This window comes from Diuraphis noxia, unplaced genomic scaffold, assembly GCF_037042655.1.
Source record: "Diuraphis noxia isolate RWA-SAM2 unplaced genomic scaffold, SU_Dnox_SAM2 contig0001, whole genome shotgun sequence".
Lineage (NCBI taxonomy): Eukaryota > Metazoa > Arthropoda > Insecta > Hemiptera > Aphididae > Diuraphis > Diuraphis noxia.
The window spans coordinates 29723933-29738374 of NW_028301711.1; the positions used below are offsets into that span (position 1 = coordinate 29723933).

At 24.2% G+C, this 14442-nt stretch overlaps 1 protein-coding gene across 4 annotated transcripts in view; it reads right to left on the bottom strand.

The window, feature by feature from the left end:
- Shal (Potassium voltage-gated channel protein Shal) overlaps positions 1 to 14442 on the bottom strand; it is a 69940-nt gene that overhangs the window by 12627 nt on the left and 42871 nt on the right. For all 4 annotated transcript variants that reach the window (XM_089216011.1, XM_089216005.1, XM_089215996.1 and 1 more), the window contains exons 2-3: positions 10678 to 10840; positions 6237 to 6425 (exon numbers count right to left, since the gene is read on the bottom strand). In XM_089216011.1, the coding sequence (XP_089072137.1) occupies positions 6237 to 6425; positions 10678 to 10840 (352 nt within the window). The remainder of the gene's footprint in view (positions 1 to 6236; positions 6426 to 10677; positions 10841 to 14442) is intronic.

Genomic DNA, 14442 nt, shown 5'->3' on the forward strand with positions numbered 1-14442 from the left:
GAGCGCTCGTCCACGACAAATATAAATTTCAGAGAATAACGTCAACATTTCTACTATGTGATTTTCCAAATAATATGATAAACACAATTTTTTTTAATTTGTCAGGTGATAAGATAAGTTTCATTTTGGTAGAATGAAAAATGAAAATTTAAAACTAAATATAATTTTTATTTTATTGTTATTTAAAAACCATGCGTTTCCTACGATCGATAGTATAGTGCATATACTATATAAGTATACGTTTTAATATTTATGTAGTTGTTAATAAAATTTTGAATTACATGAATTCTCAGTATTATAATATCTAACAATAATTGTAAAAAGGGTGTTCAAATTAACATATCAAATTTCACGTAGCGCCTAACCCGATATAGTATACGATAGAAATTCGTAGGAAGTGCATTTAATTTCTTATAAATAGAAGAAATAAATAAATAAAAGTTCTATAGTTAAATAGATTTAAGGACATTAGGCATAGTTTTTAAGTTACACTAAATGGAGAGAAGGGAGGGGTAACAAGTAATTAAAGTTTACTTAACAATTTGAATAATTTATTATTGTTGGTACCTAAATCTTTTAGAAATAACGTGAAAACCAAAGAATTTGTAATTGTTAAATTGTTAATAAGTGCTTAATGCTTATAGCTAAAACCACGTGACTTCACACAATCAGGAACTAGAGACTTAACATAATTTAATGTCGGAAAGTATTCAACCAACAATCTAAGTATATTATTTATACGTTTTAAAAGTAAAGACAATATAGAAAAAAATATTTGTTAAAAGTGAACAATTATTTTGATTACGTAGCATATTTAACAACAATAACTTGATGAACCGAATTAAGATCACACAATATCGTAGCTCTTTTTTTATAAAATTATAAAAGACGTTACTTGCGTTATCTGCAGCGACTTGTTCCTTAATATATGTTGAGTGCACTTAATCATCTTTTAAGATTTTAATTATAAATATTAATACCTTTATTTTCATCCTGATTAAGATAAAGACGTCTGATTTTAAATTTATTAACATAAGATGAAAGAAAATTAACTTTATCTAGATATTTAATATCACTGTTAATGTATTTGCCATAATTGTGAGCTAAGAAATATTAAACATCTACCCAGCTTACAAGATTATTAAACCATCAGTTTATCCCATGAACTGTGCAAAAAACTGATGTTAATAAATTCACTAAATATAACAACTTGAATGTAAAACAAAAATAAAAACCATTCTAAATGTAAATTTTCAATGACACACAAATATTAATAAAAGAATTAATTGACCTGATTTGTGATTTATATTCATATCTTCATTTTACATATATAATTACGTTGCAAACGATCAATAAATACATTTTTCTTCATTGGTTTTTATTGTTTGTCCTAATTAATTTTGATAAAACCGTTTTTTTTGTTATTAAAAATTGCATTATATAGACCTATAACAAATGTAGCAGCAAGTCAACTACTACTTTCAATAAACCTTACAATCGCGTGAATATTTATTTTTTATAAGAATGATGAATAGATATTGTATACTGTATAAATGTTTTTTTTTAGGATAGAATAATTTAAATAAATTTAAAGTGTTTTATAATATATGAAATTTCAAAAATATGAATTACTATAATAATTTAAGTTCATTATAATCCATAGTTGAAATTCCCATAGAATGATCTGTTTAAATACTAGGGGAGGGGGGGGGGTAAATGAAACCAGTGAAGTCGTAAATCTTCAATCCAAAAGTGTATAGGTACGCTGTTGTCATAAACACACACACATAACAATAAAATCAATCTTTTAACGTCGATAACTTAGATAACAATTTTGATTGAATACAATCTTGGTTTTTTTTTTTATTAATTTCTAATGATGTTTTCATAATATTATAAGCACATGGATTATACAATAAGCGAGTTAATAACCTTAATTATTCTTGTTTTAAGTAAAACTATATTCAATATATTTAAGCTGTCAAAGTAAAACAGTGCCTGCAAAGTATAGTTTTCAGAGTCATTATAATATGAACAGTATGCATAATAAATTGTTTCACTGACACATCAAGCTTGAAGACCATGGGTTGAAAGTTAGATTATTTCACAAATATTAAAAAACAGAAAAACACAGATGGCAAGCTACTAAATTAGGCAGTAAAATTATATCCCAAGCGGATTATAGCAAGTCGAAAATAAATTCTAATATGCTATCATGGGGTAAAACTAGTTTTCTAAAATATAATAATGCTCCTTTTAAAATATAAATATAAGAATATCCGGATTACTTACATATTATTTGGCTATGAAGTAAAATGTTGCATATCTATGTCGGGACTATAAACTTTAAATACCTAGGTAATTAGAACATTTCATTGTAATAACTTATAAAATTAAAAGCTCAAGCAATATTTTCAATATTTTATGGCTAAAATTTCTGATTTTTAAACACAAAATTATTTTTTCTTAATTGTATAAATAAATTGTTTTTAATACTAAATTTGAAATTAAGATAAAAAAGAATCTTTTTTTGTTTTGAAATATACTGGATTATTATATAATAATTAATAAGTAATAACTAATAACTAAGTATAGTATGGTGTAGCCGAATAATCCGGGATCTAAGACAAATAATATTTCTGGCGTCAATTTTTCTTCCGTTTTTTTTTTTTTTTAAATTTAAAAGGCGACAGACAAGTTAAATGCAACAGCATTAATAATTCTTAGATTAAAAATTGTCCTATTATTCTTAATATTGAAATAAACAAAACAAAGATGTGGAATTAAAGTACTGTCATAAGGCATGGTCGCAAGTCCATGATATATATAATATAATATGTATTTATGATTGATACATATCATTAAAAACAAACTATTTTTTGATATTTATATTTTCTTGATTCAATAAAAAAAAAGTTTGTATTTAAAAAAAAAAATAATAATTATAAAAACTGCCAAGTATTAATAAATAAATAAATATAACATAATATTAAGAGTTTAGATTCAAAGGGGAATAAGGATGAAGGAAGAGGTTAGCTTTTGCGGGTATTTGAAACAATAAAAGTCTTTTCAAGTTTCATGTATACTCCGTAAATTTGAAATTGACAATTGGAAACAGATGGTACTTACATCAAAATGTTGCAAAATATCAGAACTTTTATAATATATTAAGGAAATATTCAAAAGGCTGCGATATTTTCTTTAATATATATTAATATAGAAAAAGAAAGGGACAAAGGTTTACTAGATTAATATGCAAAATCGTAAGTTTTTGTTTTTGTATTAAAAAAAAATATTTAATTTCTACACTGTTTTTTCAATTGTTATATCTTACTAAGAAAATACTGAGAATTCAAAAAATATATTCTTTAACACCTACATAATATTTTATATTGTATTTTAAATAAAATCTATTATATTCACTATTATCAGATATTTAGGTAAAACTTAAAAATACGTTCTTTTGAATTTCTGAAATTGTAAATCAATATAATACTACAACATAAAAAATGTTTAAAAATTGTATGACTTTTAAATTTGTACCTTTACGTTATATTTAACACACACACACACACACACACATATATAATATATTTATCAAGATATTTTTAAATTCAAGATGTAGATACATTTACTTAGTTTTATAATTTAATTTAAAGTGTTTTATTACTTATATATATATGTATACTTACAATAATCAAAGTCGATTGAAACGAGTATACAAGACATCTGTATCTTTCTTTATGTGCCGTGTTTTTATTTTTTTTTTAACGCATTATTGTTATTTTTAGTTAGTAGGTAGTCGTATATACATAATTAGGACTGTTTAATGATATTATTTATTTAGTTTTCTTAGTGCATGGTTGAAGTTTAACAAAGTGTAAATAATTTATAGTTTATATTTTTATAAATGATCTTTAGCCAAATATTATTATTTATGGTAGGTATAAGGCTTATAACAGATGTTAAAACCATAGGTATGGGTACTTAATTCAACAAAAACAAACTAATAGTCATGGTGATGATGTTAATCATTAATAACAGTTGTTATTCCACTATATAATTCACACATACCTACAGCTATAACCTTTAGAATCCTAAATAAACATTGCTATAAAATAGCTGGAAGATGGCTCAACAACACGTATATATTCAAATAAAAAGTAGAATAAAAATAGATTTTACTTCGCATTTTATACAATTATTGTCAGACTGGATAATCACAAATAAGCCGTTTATGACATTGCAAATTTTTTTTTATAGTAAACACTAGTATAAATTAGATAGATTGAATTTTTGATTTATTTAAAAACAATACTATTTTATTACGTTGCTTACTAAATTAAATGTATATATGGATAATGTATTATAATGTATTATAAAGTATTGTTATTTATTTTGGGTGGTGTACAAAATATGCAGTTTCGTGAGGTTAGGTTAGGTAGGTATATTTTTGTTCTGAAAATATCTTCAGGGAAATCATATAATTTGTACAGTAGAATGAGCATCTGAAATTATGAAATGAATCGTCATTGGTAATTTGAACTTTTCATGATCAAAATTTATGTCGAAGGAACGAGAGTGTCAGATAACAAAAATGTGTACTGAATCATTAATGAAATTGTTTATTTTTACTGCTTGAACCGATATTGAGAAAATGAGAACTTTTCGTAAATTAAACGAGGCATAGATTAATGTCATATAATTTATCGATATATCATTAATGACGTATTCGTTTATGCGTTTTAGTTAAAATTAATTTAATTATATATATTTGATTTTACATATAGTGCAGCATTCATGAATATTAAGTCCTGAAAGGTATTATGAACCTACCATAATCCTTTATAAACCTAACATAATAATACGATTATTTCAGGATGCAGTAATACCTAGTTAATTTCTATTAAATAATTAATTCTTAACATGTTTGTACATATTACGACTAATAATCTGGATTCTAGAGTATAAAAATGTAAAACAATGAGTTATATTTTTACGAAATTTTAAGTTATTTAGTACATTAATTAAATAATATGTACTACAGTAGTTACAAAGATATAAAAATATAGAAGGTATGTAGTACATACTATGTACCTACTAGAGATATATTTGAAGAACGATTTTATCAAAAAAATCAAGATTAAAACGCTAATTTGACTTCTTTCGATTTTTAGATATTTAATGGATTAAATACTATATTTCTTATGCGTTTTTATTTATATATAATTTCATATTTATCTATATAAACATTTTCAACAATTAAGCATTGATATCTCAAAATGTTATTTACCTAAAGTTATTTCTTCTTTGTTTTAAAACAACTTAGGTAATATTAAAGTTTCAAAATAAACTTTGTGGATAAAAACCTTTGTTGTTCCGTATTATGTTTCATCAAAGACAACTATGAACACAGTAAATATAGTTGTGGCTTTATACTCAATGACAATCCATACGACCTATACAACTTAGAACAATATGCTTTAGAGGGAAATGTAATTATTATCTTTTAATTTACTTGTTTTTCTTTAATATTTATAAGCCTCGAGATTAATTTTCGTTTGGTAATTATTTTTTAAAATGTTTCATCATTTTTACATGCCAATATGATACTTAAATGCATTTATGTAACATAGAAGTCAAAAATAAAGATAAATACCTACATTTTTAGATAAAATTAACTTTAAAAATTGTACTTTTCGTCACTGAATGTCTGAACGACAATCACTAAATATCTGAAGTTGTCTAATAAGTGATAACAATCAAACATTTTTTGATCAACTTAACGTAAAATTTAAATTTGAAATTTTGGCACAAAATTATATTTACAAATATTTTTAGTCAAACAACTATTGTAACACAATTATTTTCATAAATGAAGTATTTTTATATTAATTAAAATTCAAGATCTAAAACCAATTGAAAAACATAAAATATATGTATAATCGGTTGGTAGTCATAAATAATATTTTATTTTAAATTATTTTAATACTCAAATGAAAATAATATGTATTACCTATAGTTTTTTTTAACAATCTCTTACTATTGGTCTTATGTATCTAAAAAAATCAATTAAAATGTATTGACCAATAGATTTATCTTTTAAAAAAAATAATCCATTTTATGGTATTGACGTAAGACAAACAAACTCATCTGTGTATAGGAAAAATGTAAAAAGAATGAATGAGTGGAGACGATGAGTAAAGGAAAAAATAAACACTATTAAATTTACTTACAGTCGTTTTTTCCAAACATCGAAGCAAATGATGATGCTGCAGTTCAAATATGTCTTCTTCTCTGTAATTTTCATCAAGCTCTAGCCCAGATTCTTGAGCCGCCATCCTGGCTTCAGCCGCTTTTTTTTTGCTTACAAATGCGGCACCCGAAGAGGCCTTTGCTATCCTTATCCTAGCTAGTCGTGCTTTCTGTGAAATATCAAATTAATTTGATTAGTATCACGAAACAAATACAGATAAATAATATTTTTTAAGAGTCTAGAACACATGTTTTTTACATTATTATAATATATTAGTACTTATAACATTTACAGTATTTTTTTCTAAGTTAGGTACCTCTTATTAGTGACTAAAGCTATGCACTTACCTATGTATTAATATATACTGTAGAATTTAGACGATAAATTAAAAGTACATTAATTTCGTATTTGTCTTAATAATATATTCATCATCTTATATGTATTCCTAATTAATGCGTTTAGTGTTGTATTATAAACTCTACATTTATAATTCAATGTGACTGATTAAATTGCGTTTAACTATTTATAAATTATTAAAAATTATCCGATAAGTATTAAATGGTTATTAACAGAGCTCTGATTTTTTTTTTTAATTTTTGCTAATTGTTATAGGTCACAGATAAAAATAGCAGAGTGACCTATACATTTATTTTATGCATCAAGGACTCCAAATATGAATTTTTGTAGATTAGTATGTTTTTTTAAATTGTGGATATAGAATACATTTTCTTTTTTTATATTTTCCATGTTTTTAGAGCATCTTATAGCGCTTATTTTAAGATTTTTAAGGTCATATTAAAGCGCATATTTCAGTAATTTTTAATGCCATAAAATCCGAGTCCTGGTTGTTAATTTAGGATACCTATACATTAATACATTATACAACTGTTTGTCTGTGTTTATACTGCCTGAGTTCAGACATTATTTTTTTAGATAAAACTAAATCATCAGTAAATAACGGTTCGAATTGAAAATTAAAAAAAAAACCAAAGCATTTCTATACAAAGAATAATTTTAAATTTTGAACGAGGGAGAAAAATAGCAATTGGTTTTATGTTATTTTTTTATGTAGTAGTTTTGTCGTAAGTAAAAATGCGTTAAATATTGAATGCGTCATACCATCATATCATTCGATTTAAATTATGTATTTACACTGTGTATAGACATTTCCATTATAAGTTTTTTCAAATCACTCGAAAAACCTCGGTATTTATTATAGTGAATCTATTTATTCTCAAATTTAATAAGGATCCACGCACAATTACTTTTTGGGATTCAAATAAAAAATAGCTTATAACTTATAAGTAAATATGTTTTCTTCGAAAATGTAATAATATGTAATATAATGAACACTTGAACTAACATCTTTCCCCACTCACTTATTATTTTTAATAATCATTGTCAAATGCAGAATATATATATATATATATTCAGCTACATTTTGTTATATAAACGGTATATATATATATATACTTGTACTGTCTTTGTACTTTTCAAAGTTTATAATTGACCGTATTTATAATATCTGGGTAGAAAAAAATCAATATGTGCTCATATTAACAAGTTGTTTAATATAAATTTGAATTTATATTTGTCTAGACTTCTAGAGAATATTTCGATCTTTTTAAATTATATAGAATCAATGACGTATTTAGAGTTTTGACGCCACACGAAAACTTATTGCACTTTCTGTCTCTATTATCTCCACCATCCCTTTATAAAATGAACCGCTGACAATTATTTAGATCGAAAATTGTTGAACAAAAAGTTCGCAAGAACTTACAAACACTCAACATTTCATACACATACTTCTGAAATTTTTAGATTTCTTTGTCATAAAATAATGTTCCAATTTAGGAAGTTATGGAAATAAAAAGTGAATTTTTTGAATTGTTGTCTATGACTAATTTTTTAGAAGCCAGGTAGGTACTCAAATCTGTTTAATTTTTCTTTAATTTTAATATATATATACTATTGTCCGTATAAAAGATTATATCCATTTATGTCCAATACTACAATAAATACAACAACATTTCGCTATAAACTACGAACCTCAACAAAACTAATTGTATGAATGTATAATATTGTATAATATTAAATTATTTTCTGACGATTATTTTTAGGGTGCCAAAAAAAATTAAAAAATATTCGGAAATAATTTATAAGAAAGTATTAGGTAATACACTAACTTTATTAATATTAATTAATAGTTAAAAGATTGCTTAATTAAAAAATATTTTATGGTTAAAAATTAAAATACAGATACAATAAACGATAGAATGAAAAGGAACGATCCAGTTGCGCCTAAAATGAAATATTTTTTTCTTTTAAGATTAAGGTGTTTGCTTTTTAGTTGTATCTATTATATCTATAGATGTTTTTTTTTCAAATGTTTTATTCAATCTGTTACAAATCTATAGATGTGAAAGTTTTTTTGTTCAACCTAATACAATACGAGTTGGATTATCAAACATAAACTGTGTATAATTAAACAATTTAAAAAAAATCTTATTTATTGTAAATTGTAGATTGCTAAGTAAATAGTTAAATAGTGATCAAACCATTTTTTATTAAAAAAAAAGAAGAGAAAAGTAGTTTGTCGTTTTGAAGTAGGGAGAGTTTGTGTTGAGTTTTCAAGTGTACAATGTTGTGGAAATGTATAGTACCTAAGTACTAATTTTTATTGTGCTAAATCTGAATTTAATGATAAAATTATAATATGATAAATGATTTAGAGAAAAGATTCTATATCGTCTGTATATCGTATATTACTAAATATATTTCATAATATTATTGTTATTAAAATAATCTATTTTACTATTAGTAATATAGGATGTTGAATTAAGGTTTGCCAAAATCAATGTATTTTAAAGTGTCATTAAGTCTATAAAATAGTGTAATATACTTAAAAAGTTTTAAGTATACCTAAAAATAATGTTTTCAAAATATATCGAAAATAACTAAAATCGTTGTCTTCGTTTCGGTTATTTTTGTTTAAAATAATATTTAACTACGTCAAAATCAATTTCTTTAATTAGGCATCGGGCAGTAGATTAGTGGAAAAGTATTACGATTAAGACATATAGCAACTAAAATATTAAATATAGTTTTAAAATTTAATAGAATCGTGGGAAATGGGAAAAATCGGCACCGACACCCTTAATAACTGATTTTCAGTCAATATCCTATAACAATATCCGGGCCCTTATGAAACGTCATAATTATCAACCTACTAGGTACATTCATTAATTTGCGTGATTGATACAAATAAGTTTTCAATATCGTTAATTGTTTATCACCCTAAAATATAATTATGTGGTATTTCACATGTAATCAAGAATTTGTGTTAAATTAATTTAAGATCACTAGTATGGTGTCCAATTAAGCGTTAAATTTTGAATTAATGACATGTAATTTGCTGGAAAATTGACATGTTTGTTGTAGTGACCAATGGTTGGTAGCAAATCTGTTTGGTCTGTTTAGTAGATTGCTAAAAAATATTGAAAATCAAACAAATACTGAATTACCTATATAGAATATCGTTTACGACACCTACTATATATTACATAATAACCTATTTATCTATTTATTTAATTAATAAAAAAAATTTTAAAAATGTAAAATGACTAAGTGGCAATGAATTATGTTCATAAATTTAAATATAGATAATTTCATTTTCGAGTGTTAGAGCAGTAGCGCCGTATTAACTATATCACAATTTATTGAAATAAAATAATTAGGTATTTATTATCTGCGACAATATAAAAAATATTATAATACTTTATCAACTGTGATAACAAAAATAAAAATTAATAAATCTTAATTTTACATAAAAATGCGGTATGATATTCGTTCATGTGTCTTTATTGAAGAATAATTACGACGGACGATAATAATTGAAGTTTGTGGACAGTGATGGTTTCGTCCCTAAATCTCTACTAAAATTAATGTTCAGATTAATGGTAACCCCCTCTTACCTCTAAATACGTCTCTGGTTAGAATTCAATAAGTATGGAAAGAACCTATATCAGAATAATATCTATAAACCACTACATTATTGTGCGCTAATTACATACAAACACATCAGTTTTACTTTTTATCATTAACTCCATATACGATATACTTATATTTTTATGTTTAAGAAAACCATTTCAATTTTAAAGAATTTTAAAGTATATGTAGCTTATAAGTTATAAGCCTTTATAACTTTTAACCAAAATGTTAAGTCATATCCACTTTAAACTTTTATTTCATTTGGATGCACCTAATATTCCATAAACTTTTAAAAAGATTTCTTAATACAATTTTGTATTACATCATGAATTATTCATAAAATTATAGCTTATAACAGTCAATGAATAGTAATGATTATATTTCATATTTATTTAGATTTTAATTTATATAAGAAAAATAAAACTTACTCTTTGAGCTTTTCTTTTATCTGCTCGTTGATTTTGATGGTAAATGCGACTGAAATTAGAGACAATTACTGGTACAGGCAGTGCAATAACAAGCACTCCGCTTAGTGAACACACTCCACCGACAATTTTCCCAGCTATTGTTTCTGGTACCATGTCACCATATCTGTATAAATAAATATATACATTTTAGTGTTTAAAATGTAGTGAGTGTTTAATATAAATGCATTATCAATAATTATTTATAATGATTCTTCATAAATTATTTGATATTTAAACAACAATACCTAAAAGTAAGTGAAATATAAATAATAACTGTGTAAATATATCTAATTTCCTTTGAAAAAAATCAACTCAATTTACTCAATAGTACCTATAGGTAGTATGTCATAACTATAATTAAAAATTACTTAATAATCAAGTATATTGAAATCATGGGCTTCATGTTAATAGTTATAAATTATAAAGTAGTCACATTTAAAATTAATTATAATTTCAACACCCTAATTAATGTATTAAGGTAATTATGTACCTACCTAATAGTATTAAAGGATAAAATGTTCTGATACAAGCTCATGAAAAAATAAGTTCTTAGAAAAGCTTAAAATATTTTATAATTATTTATTTTAAGTTTAAAATTAAGATGTATCTTAAATATTTTTCAAAACATTTCAAATAATAAAAAAAAAAAAAAAAAAAATGTATTAATAAAACATTAGGTTTTTATTTTTCAATCTATTTGTATTTAATTTTGAATGTGCAATATTATGTTAGTAGTGTCCACTGTCCATACATTATGTTAGATACAATATGAATACATTGTACATGAGGTTTAATTATTAATAAGTATTTATATATTTATTTTAAATTTTTTCAATATTACTGATCATATAAGTATAGTTTGTTTTAACGATTTTTATGTTGAAAACTCTAACGCACCCTTTTTATTGTAATTTAATTTTAGTTAACTATTTATTTGAACAGATAAAATAGAGAGAAGATTTATGGATTTAGTTACATAATTCTTCAGTATTTCAAGTCTTTAAAATAATCTGTGCGAGTGAATCTTTTGTAAGAACGTGTTTTAAAGTTTCACTAGATTATCGATTTGATAATAGCTTATTATTTTTTTTAAGTAAATTTAAAAAAATTCGATCTTCTTAAAACTTTATACAACGTATATTGTAGATTATCTTTAGGTGCTTGTATTCATTTATATTTTTATCCATTAAAAGTATTCTTTTTCATTGCATAGTTATTTTGTAATAAATATATATATATATATATAAAGTTAGAAATTGGACTAACAAATTGAATATTTATAAAATCTTGAACGGGAAATTATAAATCAAAGCATTAAATTATTTATAAGTTTGTATTGTATCATGATATAGAACAAATATTTTTTTCAATATAGATGTACGTTATTAATTTTTCGATCATCTTTTATGTCATATAATATATACATAAATTAATTTTGTGTCACATTCCTTCATAAAGCCATATGTCGCATGTTTAATATTTAATCTCATAGTTATAATTTCAAAAAATTGCCAATATTCTTTATGGTACACCATTTGATTTATATATATATATATATATATATCGTATGACAAGTTAATGCAGTTGTAAATAATTGTCAATGACATAGTAATTTTTCGGGGTAATGCATCATTTATATCATTACAATAGGTCATTGGTAAAGTTAATTGGAATATCATTGGTTTCTCAGCTTAATATAGATTATCAAGATTCGTAAATGTATAATATGATGTTTTGGTTGTGGACTGCATTTCAAATAAATACTCACTCACGTTTACTCTTTAGCGAACTGATTACTTTGTTTGGCTAAAATCTGACACTGATATATTAATAATTCAGTACCAGATACCACCTAAAGAATAGACAACGTTGTATGATTACGACTGCGTAACATATATTAACAGTTACAATTATGTTAACATTAATCAAACAACATTTTGAACATAAATGACACAACGATGTCATATAAATTAAATGTGAACTATTTTTTTTATATTAATTTGTTGAAGTTAATTATATTTGTTTTATAACCATATTATACGGATATATAATAATACGGTTATAAAAATATAAAGTAGTTATATTATTGATTCAACAGTATCAATATTTATAGTATTCAATATTTGAGCAATTAAAAAAAAATTGATTTTAAATAATTTAATTAAAAGATAAAAGGACTAAACAGCACTGGCCTTTCCGTTGATACTGTTGAACAATTTTCATATTTCACTAACTTCGGTACCTTTTATGATTTGTTTTAAAGCGATGATAAAAGTTATGATTAATTTTTCAATTATTGCGTTAAAAAAAAAAAAATAATAATATACACTAAGTGAAACAAATTACCTAATTAGTTATAATATTGATGATAAATATATGGCAATGATTGTCACCAATGTACCACTGTCCACTACCACTGTCCACTGCTGTTTAATTTCTATCAGATAAACGTTCTCAAGAACTATTTTATGAATCTTTTTGATCACTTTATTCTATCCAGAAAACTGTTGTTTACACATAGTCGCAACTAGGGGTGGTGGTGCTTTGGGTTCTTTTCACCCCCTAAGTCAAAATTAACACCCCAAGAAATTGTAAAAAAAGTTAGGTCTTATTAAGTCACATAAAAAACCTGAAGCTTAAGCACTCGGCCCTTGTTCAAATATCTAGGTGCACCGATGAGTACACAGTCACAAAATAAATACATTATAATTTTATCTAATTACAATGAGTTCCATTATCAAAATATAACTGTGGAACTATAATACGATCTAGAGCCAGTTTATATTTATGGAACTTTTACATTTCAGTAAATATAGAAATATAGTTACAAGCTGGGCTCAAATAAGGAATCTACCTAGTGGCCAAAAAGCCGCCAAATTATTATTATAAAAAAGGAAAGTGAATTGGTATCAAAAAACAATTTTAATAATAAAAGTTAGGGTTATTATTAAATTACGGGTTTCTCTCTGGATTGTGGATTAAAAATTCTTTAATAATTATTATCTTCATAATTGATGGCGGAGATTAGAACACTTCCGGTGTTAACACGGCTGACTGATAAAAATATAATATTTAAAGTCGGAAATAAGCGAATGAAGTTATAAGTGGATTAAAGTAATGAAAATTAAAAATAATATTACCTGCCTCTTCAAAACCAGTCACCCAGGATAGCCCCCTGTTGCAACCATCCCTAAACATAGCCATGATATTATAGATTATATATTATAATTATTTGCCTACAATCTATCTATAATAATGAAATAACATTCAATATACCAGGCCGATAATGTTAGAATAGCTATATGTTTAATGTTTATGGATATTTATATGAGTATAGGCATTATAGCTTAAAGAAAATGTATCGAAAAGAAAAAAACTTGTTAATATTAAATTTAAAATAAATGTTATCGAGAAAAAAAAAGTAATAAAAATAATAACGTGATTGAAAAAATAAAACAAAGTAAAATATTGTGTTTATAAATGAACATAACATACGAGTTTTCTCGTTAAGGCCCAACATTTATTTTTTGAAATTAATTAAAAGGAAAAATTGGTTTTGTAATGAATTTTTTTTTCTCTGTAAAAAAATATTTTCAGTTTAAAATTAATAATTAATTAAAACTATTATTAGAACTGGTTTTAAATTTTTAATATAATTTAAAATTTAAATGAAAAATAAATACTATCAAATAATTTAACTGCTTAAAATATATAAAACATTTGTTG